At 54.1% G+C, this 14,178-nt stretch overlaps 4 protein-coding genes across 4 annotated transcripts; 2 read left to right on the top strand and 2 right to left on the bottom strand.

The window, feature by feature from the left end:
* Window positions 1-918: 918 nt before the first annotated feature.
* Window positions 919-3,047, bottom strand: B0H65DRAFT_508699 (uncharacterized protein; the record flags this gene model as incomplete). Its single annotated transcript, XM_062828248.1, has 3 exons — window positions 919-977; window positions 1,042-2,527; window positions 2,673-3,047. The coding sequence occupies 3 exons, from the start codon at window positions 3,045-3,047 to the stop codon at window positions 919-921; spliced, it is 1,920 nt and encodes a 639-aa protein (XP_062681504.1).
* A 4,836-nt stretch (window positions 3,048-7,883) lies between these two features.
* On the top strand, window positions 7,884-9,129 carry B0H65DRAFT_188508 (Alpha/Beta hydrolase protein). The gene has a single exon (XM_062821607.1). The coding sequence runs from the start codon at window positions 8,094-8,096 to the stop codon at window positions 8,979-8,981; it is 888 nt and encodes a 295-aa protein (XP_062681505.1). The 5' UTR covers window positions 7,884-8,093; the 3' UTR covers window positions 8,982-9,129.
* Window positions 9,130-9,972: 843 nt separating this feature from the next.
* Window positions 9,973-11,844, top strand: B0H65DRAFT_425795 (uncharacterized protein; the record flags this gene model as incomplete). Its single annotated transcript, XM_062824598.1, has 4 exons — window positions 9,973-10,258; window positions 10,448-11,287; window positions 11,311-11,318; window positions 11,383-11,844. The coding sequence occupies 4 exons, from the start codon at window positions 9,973-9,975 to the stop codon at window positions 11,842-11,844; spliced, it is 1,596 nt and encodes a 531-aa protein (XP_062681506.1).
* Window positions 11,845-12,430: 586 nt separating this feature from the next.
* Window positions 12,431-14,011, bottom strand: B0H65DRAFT_188504 (histone-fold-containing protein). The gene is made up of 3 exons (XM_062821606.1): window positions 13,766-14,011; window positions 13,156-13,287; window positions 12,431-13,048 (listed from the first exon to the last, which is right to left on the bottom strand). Exons 1-3 carry the CDS (start codon window positions 13,874-13,876, stop codon window positions 12,860-12,862), a joined length of 432 nt encoding a protein of 143 aa, XP_062681507.1. The 5' UTR covers window positions 13,877-14,011; the 3' UTR covers window positions 12,431-12,859.
* Between the last annotated feature and the right edge of the window lie 167 nt (window positions 14,012-14,178).

The raw sequence follows: 14,178 nt of genomic DNA on the forward strand, positions 1-14,178 counted from the left end.
GTATCCCAAAATCTTTCGTCTCTTCCGTGTCTTCTCTCTTTTTTTGTGGTATCCGATCGTCGTCATCATTTCGGGTATACGCAGGTTCAAAACCGAGGAGTTGTCGCCCGAATCCTCTGAACCAAAGCCAACGCGAGGCGTCAAAAGCCAAAACCATGGCCTTTTGAGCAATTGGAAAGTCCACCATATGCTATCCGAGACCCGCGCAACAGGCGCCTGCAAAGAAAGTCAAAATCTTAAAAAGCCCATCCAATACACTAGATGGTGGCCAGATGCAAAGATATTACAAGTTGCTTAAAGATTGGTGATAAAAGGGAGGTGGAGCGCCCATGTGGTCGGTGAGCCAGATCGGGAATGCCGCGCTTTCTCCAGAAAAGCATTTGAAACACCGATCAAGAAGCTGTTGTCCGTCATCTCAGCTTGAAATCAAAAGATCCATAGTTGAGATCGCTTCGAATACCCTGGGATCAACACCTTCCAAAAGAAAGCATGTGACGCAGAGGAGAACGAGGAAACAGCCGCCGTGGACGCATTTGAAACTGATGTTGAGGCTTGGACCTTTGGGATTCGGGGCCCTGGAGATGTTGGATTATGCCGATGCAGATAGGAAGAGATAGACCAAGGAGCTGGAGGATGCCGATGTCGCAAAACAACAGCCACACCAAGATCCAACGATTGATGAGTTGTTGATAAAACGAGAAGATAGGCAGAGCTTTAGTGGCACACATTGAGAGGCCTCGTTTCTTCAGACCGACGACATCCAACCGCCGCTGCATGGTAAGACAATGCATGGGCCCAAGGGTAGAAAAGTGGCAGCTCCGCAAAAGGGGCCACAAATCAGACATCACGTCGAACACCTCAAGTGTTCTTCCGTGAGCATTGCCAAGGCGGCGGCGAGCTGGTTTCTAGATTCCAATCCTACTGGAATCTCGAGGAGGTAGACGTCGCCGCTCCGCGCGTGCCATTGTCGGACGAATCTGTTGTTTATTTGTCAGTAACAGTTATCTCGGGAAGATCAAGACTGAGAGGCTGTAGACATACCACTACCACGCTGCATGTGACCATTGGTACGTCCCCGTCCAGCAAAGCCAATGCTCTCGCCCCAGTCACCGCTGCTCGGTCCGTGAGGCTGACGCTCCGGAACGCTGCGAGTGCTGTTTCCATTCAAAGGAGAGCGTTGGCTACCAATCGCGCCAGGAGTCTCTCTGGGCCTGAGGCGGTTGGCGTTGAAGGGCTCGCTCAGTGACAGAGAACCAAGCTCCGAGACCAGTAGCGAAGTGTCCTTGTTGGAAGCTGCTCCAGGTGTGGTTGGCGTGGTCATTACGCTGTTAGGCCCACCGAGGCTGGCGCTATATTCGCCATACTGAGCAATGCTGGAGCCGTGAAGGCTGCTCTGCGGGAAGCCAGAAGCTGAGAGCGAAGGGCTGGGTGTGTATGATCGCAGGTCCGCGAAGGACTTGACACCGCGCAACGCGTTGATGCCGCCATCGGGACTGTCAGGAAGCTCCAGAGTCGGGCCGTGTCTGCCCTGTCTACCCAAGGTGGCGTACTGACCCGGAGCATTGGCACGGGACTCGGCGAAGTCAATGGTGGCGGCACGGCTAAGACCGCGACGGTGAGCATCAGCCGACACACCAGGAGAGATGTGCATAGGAGGCGCCATGCTTGCCAAGGTGGCAGTGGCCGTGTCCTTGATGACGTGCAACTGGCGGGTAGGACCCTCGCCAACGGAACGATGCTCAAGACCCATGTTGTGGGCCAAAATGTGAACGGTCCGACGCTGCTGGGGGGTAATGCTGGCAGGGAAGATGATGATCTCGCGGTTGGGGTCATTCCGGAAGAGAGTCAACTCGGTATAAAACTTGAGAGTTTCGGGGTTGTTGAGGTCAACATCTCCTGTAACATCATCCTGGTTAGAGTTTGGCGGCAAAAGATCGCGGCGAGACGACGACTTACGCAACGGCGAGTTGCGAGACCTGCTAGTGTGAGCGGCATTCAGTGAGTGCATGGAAGACTGGGAGTGCAGGGCAATGGGCTGGTGTTGCTCCTCCAGCTGGCCGCGCTTCTCCCTCTTCTCGCGCTCGATGCGCTCTCTCTCGTGCTCAGGGAGCATCTTCTTGTACTCTACCCTCAACTTTCTGCCTTGAACCTCGTAACCATTGAGCTGTTCGATGACGGTCTGGGTATCCAGGGGGCTTTGGAAGTTGGCAAAGGCGAGACCACGGAAAATGCCGTTATCGAAGTGGTAGTTGAAAGCATAAGGCTGGGGAAGGCCAAGGTCGGTCATGATCTGGGTAAGCATCTCTTTCCTCACGTTGAAAGGGATGTTCTTGATGACAATGGCGGTAGGGATGAGGTCGCTGCCGAGGGTCTTGGGATCATGGCGAGGGTCGTACATGCTGCCGGGATAGCCATGGCGGTCGCCTGCGAAGTTGCCATCGCCGTTCAGACCAAAAGCGGAAGAGTACTGTGTCGAAGGGGTGTTGAGAGCATGGCTTCCAAGGCCGTTTTGTTCGGACATCCATTCCTAAAAGCAAGTAACAGAACCACGGTCAGCAACATGCATCGTAACATAGATGGCAGGTAGCGAATAGGGTAGCGGATAGGAGAAGGGGGGGAAAAGGGGGGTGGTGATGGTGGTAGATGTGCTGTAGACTAAAGATGAAACGAACCGTGGGGAGAGCCCGACGACCGCCATTGCGCACCCTATTGTCGCCCAAAGCGCCATTCACAGTGTTTGCGCCAGCGTTATAAGCCCAAGCCTGGTTGTTTCCAATGAAGCTGTCGGTCGCGAAAGCAGCAGCGGGTTGTAGCCTGTTGTGTCGGAAGGCGGCGTTATCGTAGGAAGCGAAGCGATCGTCGGCGGCGGCGAAGAGGGCAGCAGAGGGCTGGCCGATGGCCTCCATCTGTCGCTGCGTCATGCGACTGACGCCCGTGAGGCCGACGGCGGTGTTGTAGCCCGGCCGCGAAGAGCCGGGGGAGCGGTTCGCGTTGTTCATGGGGTAGGCGGAGGGAAAGTAGCCCGAGATGTCTGGTTGTGGATTCATCTTTTTCTTTCTCCTTTTTTTTTTTTCTTTGGTGATCCTCCAAGCAAAGTTGTTGTGGGGGGAGGCGGCCGAGACAGCTGGTGCGGGAGAGAGACCAGCAGACCAGCAAAAGCAAGCCCGGGCTTTAGAAAAACTCGTAAAGTTGTTGTTGACCTGACTGACTCCGGGGAGGGTGGTCGAGAAAAGAGGGCCGAAGGGGGTGGTGGTGGCTTCGGACGAAAAGACACGGACACGGACTGGACCGAGACTGGACGATGCTGGATTTCAGGCCAGGCGGTTGGGGGTTGGGGTTAGGTTGATGTTGATGGGACCAGGAAGCGCCGCGTTCTGCGAAACAAGCGCTGGGCGTGCAGACGGTGCAGGTGTCAGGGAGACAGACGGGGAGGCACCGGAGGTTATAAGGATACCGGACAGACTGGCGAGCAGCTGAAGCCAGGTTTTTGTGCTGGTGCAATGCCAGGCCAGGCGGATGCGGATGGGCGGAACTCTTATTGCAGATTTCTCGTAGAGTGGAGAGGGGCGTGATTTTCCAATGACGCGGAAGAGGGCCGCTGCAGCTTCCCAGCAAGTGTGGAAGTGGAAGTGGACGAGTGGACGACGCCGGCAGACCAGGCGAGAGGGAAATGGTTATGTAGGATGAAAAGCCCCAAAAAAGAGCGAAAGTAAAAAAAATTAAAAAAAAAAACTGAAATCCGGGGAATCCACAACTGTGCACGGCGGAACAATGCACGACAACTGACGGATCCAAACAAAAGAACGGCAGCAACTCAGGCAACGGGCCGTGACCAGATCGAGTGTTTCCAAATGCAACAACGGTTGTTGTGTATGTATGCGTGGTGTATGCGTGTGTGCGTGTGTGGGTGAATGCGCTTGATGTCTACAATGATCGTTCACGTCGTCTCGTCCAAGTAGATAGCTCTATATGTGGTTATCGTCGAACAGTCGTAACAACGTCGGTAGTTGTTGTTGATGTAGTATAGTAGCGATTTGTTGACGATGATGACGATGATGTTGACGGTAGTGGTGAGGTTCCACGTTGGTTGGTCGGATCCAAGAGCTCCAACAGGGCGGGAGAGAGGGGGGCAAGGAGAATAAATGTATGTACGTATGTGGTGGTGAAGACCCGACGGGGAGTTCCAGGTTCCTTGGATCGGGCACGGTACGACGCCGAAAATGTGATATGAATGGACGGCAATGATGTTTAGAAGGACAAGAAGAAGAAGTCCAAGTACACTAATAGTAGTATATGAAAGAGACGCGCGGAGTTTAGGTCGAAATCTCCCTGATGTCCAATGCAAGCGCACCTGCTTTTGTTTTGGAATTGGAGGCAATTCGTCCTGATGCCGGATGGAGCTTGTGCTTGTTCGACGGTGGAACAGCGACGAGGGACCTGGCCAGGACCCTGACGAGGGGGGAAAGTTCAAATCCCGTCTACTTGCCCACACTAGTGAGGTTAAGGTAAGGTCTCAACTCGACTATCTGTTCGTTCCTGTCAACCTTAACAGCGCTCAACTGCACTGCAACTTCATGCCTGAATGAATGCATCCAATGCGAATGCAATGCCCTGCAGCAGCCCGAAAATTGAAAATGAAACAAAAAAAAAACGACAAGACGGGATCTGTGGCAGCGCGGCGGCCCCTACCGTGCGTGCCGTGCGTGCCTTGCGTGCGTGCGTGCACTAGAGGTCCAGCCAGATAGGCCCCCCATGAATAAGGGACACCAACCTGCGGTCTAGCAATCCCTGATACGTCTTTTTCTGTACAGACACACGGCACCCACAAAGTGGGTCATCTGACTTGCGCTAGAAGGGTGGACTGCACGGGACTGCCGCCTCCTGGGGCTGCCCTCCCGCCATCCGCCGGGCATCACCCAGCATGCCCTGCCTTTTGTCCAATCGCCTCCTTTGCGCTCCCGCTAATCTTGACAATCACTCGCGGAACACTTTGCGATGCCCATCACCACGCGTGCCTCATCAAAGACACCATGCTGTCCATCACGGCCCATCTGTTTCGTCCTGAATGATGAGCACGCTACAGGATGCTCTCATTGTTCTTCGGGACTGACGGCCTTGTCCTGGATCAACTGGCGTACTCCCGTCTGAACCCTTGTCCCTTCTCTGCCTTCCCCCTCTCCCCCCCTATTGACCAAAGCCATTAAAGCTCCCTGGCAGGTCGGACTTGATGGGATGTGCTCCAAACTTTCCAGAGGTAATAATACCACATGACGACCGGGCTCTATCCTCTGTCTCGCTCTGTCTGCAATTGCGTACGGCTAGCGGTTCCAAACTGACATCGTGTGCGCGGATATCACCATGATGAGATGGAGTCCATCTGGGGCCCGAACCCCTGGCGATCGAGCTCTTGTGGAGGCACCTTGAAATTATCCTCGTTTATTTTGGGTTTCTCCTGTCACTGTTTTTGTTGCTTCTCGTTGGGCCCTTGACCTGAAGAGGCAACAAGGCTCCAGAAAGGTGAAAGGGGGGACATGGCTAACCAGTCGCTAACCATGACAGCCAAGATTCGCGACGACGAGGTCCTACGGGGGCGATGAGGAGCCAGAGCCCATCGACTTCTCGAAGAAGCTTCCATTCGATCCATGGCTATGGAGCCGTACATGGCCCTGCTACTCCTACCACCTATCGCGAGTCTTAGTGCTACATAATATAGGGTGTACCACGCTGGAGATACCACGATCCCGCCTTTTGGTTTCTTCTCCACACGCGAATCGGCTACCGTCCCCTAAACTCTAGCGAGCAACCGGTACAACGCCGTTTTTTTCCCACAGGGTCGACGTTGGGGGACAGTTAGGAACGTGTATCACCGGTGTCAAGGGCCTCGCCCCCGTCGCCAGACTCACCCTCACCGCGCATTCATTGACTCGCCGTGGCGTGCCTTCTGCGAGAAATCTCCCACAGATCGGTGTTCCTGACCCACCCGGTCACCCGGTCTTTCTTGTCCGTGCTGCCGGGACCGGGGATCCGTTGCCGAGTGGGGCCATGCTGGCCGGGCCCCTGACTCCTCGAGTCCTGACGTCCTCACGAGAGATTGCAAGCCAAGTGGTGCTCCTTCAGAGATGATGAAAAAGGGGCAACAATAAAGAATTACTAAGAGGGGAAAACCATTGCTGAACGAAACAGATTAATATGCCTTCGTGGGGGCACGCTTGGCAACCCTTGATCATGGCTTCATTGGTGCCAAACCGGAAAAGAAGATGGGCTATTTTTAACAAAAAGAAGATTCGTAGGTCGCAGCAACTCGGAATGGAGAACGACACCATATTCTTTGGACACAGTCATTGTTGTTACTGTTGCCACAAGGTCAGGCTTGTGATATTGCGGTGCGGCCGAAACATGGGATCGAGGATGATAGCAACGACAATATCCTCTGGCTGACCGCTCGTTTGCAGGAGAATCTGTTTGTAAGAATACCTAGTTCAGAGGTGAGCTTGAGATTCAGAAGCTAACATGTATCACTCGAGTTGTTGAAGCGGTCAACACTCGAGGCACTGAAGCAAAAGAGACATGGTTGAAAGCACTGTTCGGAACGGGAATATTCTGGCGTCGTATCCAGGCCGGCTCTTTTGCCCTGTGCCTGACGTTTTTAATCTGGGCTTGTGGGGAAAGGGGACACCCTTGACGGTTTTGGCCCCCTTTTCCATACCCCGGGACCCGGCATCAAGGTTGCTCTGTTAGTCAAGTCCTCCGGCGGCTGTCCGTCTGCTCCCGCCAGATGACCAAATCCGCTAGGCCTGTTCACGGTGTCGTCCCAGGGCGTTGGGTTTACCACCCTTGACTATTTCCTCCTTTTGCACCTCAATTTCTCGTCATTGATGGCCGAGAACCGTTGGTTCGAGAAACCGAGTTGGCTCGATGATCGACGACATGTGCCGTGAGCGATGCCACTGCTCCAACTCTACCGCCTCACTTATTATGTAGAGACATCTTAGAGGGAGGTGATCTAGGTCCAATCAGTCAATCAATCTCTCCATGGGGCAAGAAAATTCGATGGCAGTCAAAACACCGGCTCGAGACCAGATCCTCTTGGAGGTTGATGAGGCTAAGCGGGCCTAACAGTTTCTGATGCTTTTATTGGCCATCTCTAACTGATCTCAGCTGTCTTGAAAAACAGGGCGATGTTTTGTCGCATCGAAGAGAGGCTTTCAGTTACTGTGCGGTTAACGGGCTCTCATTGGCGCTTGTTCGTTTCTGCGCCAAGGCCAGTTTATAACATGCAAGCTGCTGTTTGTGTTAAGCCATGAGGGATGAGGGTGACCGGTGAATCGGGATTGCGAATGGGAATCGCTTCTTTGGCCTTTTTAGACATTTCAGAAACGAACGGGCCATGCAGCCTGCGACATAGGCACAAACATGTCTTTGATGGGTCTGCACCATCTCGCGACTCTGCGGTCGGCCGTCAGTCAGCATGCCGTTTTAAGTCGGTTGATTTTGTACCTCTTGAGTTCTACGTAACCACATGCTAACTGCTTGTCTGTCGCAGCGCAACGGCCGGTGGTCTCCGAGCTTCCATTGGCAATACTGCACCACGTTGGACAGACATGTTGCACAGATTGGGAGAGTCTCACAAAAGCGTGGCCACCAGGCAGCGAAGGCCCAACATATTGAGACATTGGGTTGCTTTAGGTTTGGACGAAAGGACTCGGCGTGTAAAATGGTTGGCTCACCGTCTTCACCTTGGTTGGGTCGCTTGGGAAGAGGAAGCTGACTGTCCATCCCGTCCACCCCCCCGCATTCCGGTGTGACGCCATTGATTCCACCTTGCCGGCCGATCCCGTCGTCAGCAACCCCGCACGTGTCCCGCTCCGTACCGCTGTCCGTCAATCCGTCCGAGAAGGGATGCCCGGCCACCACGAGACCCCTCCGCCGACCCGCCCCACCTTCCCCAGATTGACCTCCGCATGCATCCGCCTGCCGTCATCGAACCAATTCGGACTTGATCACTCAACTCACTGATCAACCTCGGTTTAAAATTGCACCATATCTTGACCCCTCAACCAGAGAATAAAGCAACAACAACAAAAAAAGACGAAATGGCAGTCTTTTCGCTCCCGTCCGGACGGACCATCTCGTACGAGCTCACCTACTCCAATGAGCCCACCCGACCCACCGTCCTCCTCTCCAACTCACTCTCCTCCCAGTACCGCTTCTGGTACCACATCGTAGAACGCCTCCACGATGCAGGATATCGCGTTCTGCGCTACGATCATCCCGGCCACGGCGCCTCGGGTGTGCCCGATGATCTCTCATCCACCACTTTCGCCTCTCTTGCCGAAGACGTCTACGCCCTTCTAACCAGCCCTGACGTCGCTTCTGCCTTCCATGGCCATCACTCCCCGGATGCTGCTTTCACCCCTTCACTGCACGCCTGGATTGGCGTCTCCATGGGTGCTGCCCTAGGCGTCGTTTTCAGTAGCCGCTACCCCGGCGTCGTCCAGAGACTCGTCATCTGCGACACCATCTCTGCTTCGCCCAAGAACGCTGGTGTGCCCGATGCGTTTGGCCCCCGTGTAGCTGCCGCCAGAGAGCACGGATCTATGGAGAAGGCCGTGGCCGAGACTATGGACCGCTGGTTTGGTCAAGACTGGATCAAGGCCAACCCAACTGAGGCGGAGCGTGTGCACTCCCTGATGAAGCAGACCAGCGTTGATGGCTTCGAGACCTGTATTGCCGCCCTGAGGTCCGATTCCTTCGATATCCGACCCTTGATGCCCGGACTTGGAAACTGTGTTCAGCATGTGCTACTCGTGGTTGGCGAGAAGGATGCCGATCTGCCCGAGAAGATGAAGGAGTTGCGGGATGCCTGCCCGGAGAGCCTGAAGGCTGAGCTTAAGGTCATCCCAAATGCTGGGCATGTGTCCTTTGTTGATGGAAAGGAGGACTTTTTAAAGACCGTGATGCCATTCTTGGGCGAGAACTAGAGGGTCACTGCCGGACAGTGGGAACATCTGCTGCTAATGGCGGCTGCAATGGCTTGAGTTTGGTAATAGAATGGTGGTAGCGCTGGGCTTCCCAAAACCCGAACCACTAGGTGTCACTCTGGCATCACACTTTTGAGCAAGGTGGAAAAGGCTGACGACGAGCATATGATACAGACTTGGAGATAATACAGAAACGACAAAGTTAACTTGAATCACTCCACAGAGCCCATCTACAGTACGTGTCAAAGCAGCCGTGCCAAGTTACTCAGTTTAGGAGCGGCCCATACTGCCCCAGTCTACATCCGATGCCCCGATGGCGTCTTTGATCTTTGCTGACTGATCTGCTCACGCATTGTCATATGCTCTCCTTTCATTCCAGTGTATGGAGGCTGAAGCCGAGTCTTTGTCGTTTTTCCATTTTCTGCTCGCCAGCCCGCGTAGAAGTTCCCCATATTCCGCGTGGCGCGTTCTAGCGGGAACATTCAGACAAAGAACAGACTCGAGTAGCAAGGTCTATTTCTGTTGAGACACCCGCCATCCCAAAGCTTCTTTGATCTCCTTCCATTCTGCAACCTTTGACCCCACGAGAAGCACATCATATAAGCAATCTAACGTACGTCCTGGCCCAAGAGTTCTCATGTTGTCAGCTCTACACTACCGGGTCGGAATCTGAGCGCCTTCCTTCTGTCGATTTTACTGCATCCCCGGTTTTCATCGCATCTGGCTTCAGTCTCATATTCAGTTCTGCCGTTATCAACAGGCTGGATACTGTTGATATTGTTGTTCTTCCGGTCTTCTTATCTACAGTTTATTGTTTCTGTTGGTCAATAGAATACAACCACCCGCTCTGCACGTCAGTTGAAGAAAACGCTTCTTCCCGCTCTTTTCAACCAACAAGCTTGCCAATCCTCTTTCTGTTCCTTATAGACCTTCAAACCAACAAACTCAACGGACACTCAGCTCAACAAGGACACACAGCAGACCAAACAAAATGACTTCCAAACCAAATGCAAAGACAAAGCCGCCCAGGCTCGTCATCTTCGACACCATCCCAGAGCCGACTATCGTCACCGGCTCCATATCAGAGATGATTAACTCTCCCACAAAGGTCAAGCCTCAAAACAGTCCCAACTCGCCCATTGCCAGCAATTTCGGCTGTAGTGGCACCACCGACAATAGCAACAACGGCAGCAACAATAACAACAACACAGCCAAATTCTCACCAACTCTCCCGTCACCCGCCAGTCTAACCAGCAGCAGAAATACGCCACCAACCAGTAGCACACAAAAGTCACCAACACCACCAACAACGCCACCCATGCTCCCACCTCCCGCTCCCTACCCCTGGCTCTGGTCCTGTCACTCTTGCCGATCTGTGTACCGGCTAGCCTGCACAAGGAGATGCCTGGAGTGTGGACACATCTTTTGCTGTTTGATGCCTGCCGTCAATGAAGGAGGGTCCGAAGAGAGAGACAAGAAGGGGAAGAAACGAAAGCGAAGCGGAAGTGGCAGAAGGGGAGGAGGGCCGTGTACCGCCGAGTTTGATTACCTGGGTTGGTCGGCGTGGGGGAGTTATAGAAGGAGTGTGAAGGGTGCTGCTACTAGGCGTGCTTTCAAAGTTGTTTGTGGTGATGATGATGATGACGATCTCGGTGGAAAAAGGAAGTTGGGGACGAGTGGGAAGAGGAGACTTACTGGTGTCTCTATCTCTCCCTTTCCCTCTCCCCCCTCCAGCTCCAGCTCTAATAGCGAAGACTCTACCGCCGACTCCCCCTCCTCCTCCTCCTCCTCCCAATCCGCAGAAGACAAAGCCACCGCCGCCCGCCTCCAAGACTTTGCAACGTGGCATCTTATTCCCGTCCCCACTGACCCCTCTCCTTCTTCATCTTCATCTTCATGCGAGAAATCACTCAACTCTGGCCCAACCCTAGCCTGGCACCACGTCCCCGAGCTCGAAACCCGCTCCATCGCCCGCGCCAAAGAAAAGATGTACGTCGAGCGCACCCACAACTGCTGGTCACACTGCGACTACCCGTCCGAGTGTCGCCAGACCGTCATCGCCGCGTGCGAGGAAGGACGGGCCAGGATCGACAGGAAGGGCAAAAAGTTGGTGTGGGTGGACGATAGGGAGAAGGACGCCATCGAGGCTAGACGGCGTAAGGAACGGGAGAGAGAGAGGGAGAATATGAAGAGGGCGTGGGGGGCGAGGAGGAGTAGGGCGGGACAGGAGGAGCGGGAGAGGAGGATGGGAGGGCCGAGGGGTGGTGGGAGGAAGGGACGGGGACATGGGGGAGGTGGGAGTGGGAGTGGGAGTGGAAGTGGGAAGAAGAAGTGGGAGTGGGAGTTGGAGCCGGTGGTGGAGTGTGTGGAGGAGGAGGACGTGGAGATGGGGGATGTTCAGACCGAAAAGGATGGTGATTCCTCTTCTTCTTCATCTTCTTCGTCGTCATTGTCGACGTCTTCTGCCGGTAGCAGCAGTAGCTCGTCTTCTGATTCTTCAAGCTCGGAAGATGAAGGGTTGCTTGTCAAGGAGGCGACCGTCAAGTCCAATTGGAAGGAGACAACGCAAGAGGGCACGGAGGATGACAACACTGGGAACCTCACGATTGCCATGCTTGAGCCCTACTCTAGGGTAGACGGTTGCAGTTCTCGACAGGATTGTTACATTACCGTGGTTGCGGATGATACCACCATTGATCCTGCGAAGCTGTTGAAGAACGATCCGGAGACCATCCCGGCTTCTCCAGTTTCGCCCTTGGCTGGAGGCTGTCTCGCTCTGGGAATTGCTAACCCGAGCACATACGAGTCGTTTGCTTCGTTGATCGATTTTGGCCCAATGGAGATTGATGAGATGGCCATGTGAGGAAAGTCACTAAAGTGAAGTATCTTGGGGGTGGGAGTCTGGCAAATTGGAGGGTAAAGCTCTAAATAATGACGTCTTGATATCTTTGCCAACAGGGGTTCCGTGTTCATGGCTCGATAGGGCATATGGGCTTTGCTAAAGGAGAGTTTACCAAATTAGCTTCCAGAATGATAACAATATTTGGATATACCTTGACCTGCTTCGTCTCATGTGATTATCGTAATCAGGTTCATGGTCGTTCGAGGCAGCACATCATGAGACCGGACAAGATAGTCACCACGTATAGGGGTATGATTCTCGTGTTGTAGAGAGAACAGAATAATAATTGGTATCGCAAATCTTTGAGGCTTTTGCAGCCTTTTGTCCCGCCACTACCTGCACCAGTACCAGGCAACACGTTCATGTAACGTGTCCTGATGTTTTCCTCGCTAAGGCCTCATGGCCAAGTCGTACCATAAAAGAAACGATGAAGGAGATTCATGTTGTTACAGATATCGTAAAAGAGCTGCTGCCGCACGCCGCGCCGTGATGAGGAGAGATTGCTCGCTGTTCCCAGTGTGCGGTGCACTCCAAGACGACACCATGCAGCGAATGGTCTCCCTGCTCCTCGCTTCCCAGGCGGCTTCCACGGCTGAATGACAAAGAACGCCTCGCTTTTCGTGTGTGTTCGCACAACCCTGCTGGAAGTGTCGCAAGGGAAGTTCGCCGTCGTCTATGCGCTGCGCTTGTTACCGCCGCAGACACCGGAAGTGCTCGGCTTTTTCCAGCCATGATTCGGTGGGCCCCAAACCCGTGTGCGTATCCCAACAAAAATAATAGGAAGAAAATACCCAACAATACAACGGCGGCGGGTTGTGTTGACAAAGACAAGCCCCAGTCCCCCTGTATCACCCCGCGTCCATCCCTTGAAGAAAACCGGTCGCTGTCTTGCCCGTCAGCCCGGAGCGGGGCCAAGGAAATACAAGACAGTATCCGAAACGTGCGCGACGTTGAGTTTTTCGGTGCAGATATCTCCTTAAGCCTCCTGAGCCTTGGCCTTCTTCTTCTGCTCCACCTTGAGGAGAAGGGCGCGGTTGATGTGGGGGAGGACACCACCGAAGGCGATAGTGGCGCGGATCAGGGTATCGAGCTCCTCATCACCACGGATGGCAAGCTGAAGATGACGGGGAGTGATACGCTTGACCTTGAGGTCCTTGGCGGCGTTCTGTACAACGGAAACAAGCGAGTTAGCCATGAGCCAAGTAAAACTTGGAGGATGAGGGCCTCCTCGTCGCCGAGCAATGGCGTGCGGATGGGGTATGGATGACTTACGCCCGCAAGTTCGAGGACTTCAGCAGTCAGATATTCCAGCACGGCAGTAACATAGACGGCAGCCTTGGCGCCAACGCGCATCTTGTTCTGGGTGTTCTGCTTCAGGAAACGCTTGACACGACCGCAAGGGAACTACATAGATTCAAGTCAGCATGGCGCATCAGAAACACGACAAACTCCACAGGACGAAAGTGCACGCCGCAGCTCCGCCCCGTCGTCAGAGCTAGAAATCCAAGGTTGGAGACCGTATCAAGGTTCGGGTGCGGGGCCAGGGCGAGAGAAGGGTGCACAGAACAACGCGTCCATATCAAGCCGAAACAGTGTCGCAGACGGGGCGCAATGTTTTTAGGCACCGGCGAGATTGCGTGCGACCGACATGTATGGCAGCGAGTTTGCGTTCTTCGTAGGTTGGCGATATGGTGTTGCTCGGAAATGTAGGGGGCTCGGTGGACGCGTTGTGGTGTATCGGCGTGATTCCATAGACATCTGACGACAGGGATGGCGGATGCGAGCGAAAAAAGTTGGTTGATGAGGAGACGTCGATGGTGCAGATCGGAGCAGGAATTGAAAGCGAACAGAGCCATGAAGCTCGTCGACGATAAAAACGTACCTGAAGACCAGCGCGAGCAGAGTGGCTCTGCTGCTTCTTGGGACCCTCGACGCCCGAGGTCTTTCCACCCGAGCTCTTGCCGCCAGACGACTTGCCCTTTCCGCCAGCCATTGTGTTTGTTTGTTGAGGAGATGGACGGGGTGGTTGGTTGGTTATGGGCGGGGTGGGTGAATGGACGAGGTGTCAAGAATAAAGTCGGTTGACGTGACGATGCTCGATGTTGATATTGACGGGGCGACGGCGCGGGATTTGCGTGGAACTGGTGGAAGTGGATGAAGCGGGGTTTGCGGATGGAAAAGTGGTGTTCTGGCCGGAAGATGATCACGACGAGGTTTGGTGTTGAAGTTGGCGCCAGGAGACACTCGAAAATTCAGAAGGGCCGATGATGCATGCCACTGATGGAACCTTTGTTG

This window comes from Neurospora tetraspora (assembly GCF_033439725.1).
Source record: "Neurospora tetraspora strain CBS 560.94 chromosome Unknown B0H65scaffold_4, whole genome shotgun sequence".
Taxonomy (NCBI): domain Eukaryota; kingdom Fungi; phylum Ascomycota; class Sordariomycetes; order Sordariales; family Sordariaceae; genus Neurospora; species Neurospora tetraspora.

What these genes read in the sequence shown, in the direction of transcription:
- B0H65DRAFT_188508 (XM_062821607.1), top strand. Translation starts at nt 8,094, where the DNA reads ATGGCAGTCTTTTCGCTCCCGTCCGGACGGACCATCTCGTACGAGCTC.
- B0H65DRAFT_188504 (XM_062821606.1), bottom strand. Translation starts at nt 13,876, where the DNA reads ATGGCTGGCGGAAAGGGCAAGTCGTCTGGCGGCAAGAGCTCGGGTGGA. An exon ending in CTGCTCGCGCTGGTCTTCAG is followed by an intron (nt 13,288 to 13,765) that starts GTACGTTTTTAT and finishes GAATCTATGTAG; the next exon opens with TTCCCTTGCGGTCGTGTCAA. An exon ending in AAGTCCTCGAACTTGCGGGC is followed by an intron (nt 13,049 to 13,155) that starts GTAAGTCATCCA and finishes TCCGTTGTACAG; the next exon opens with AACGCCGCCAAGGACCTCAA.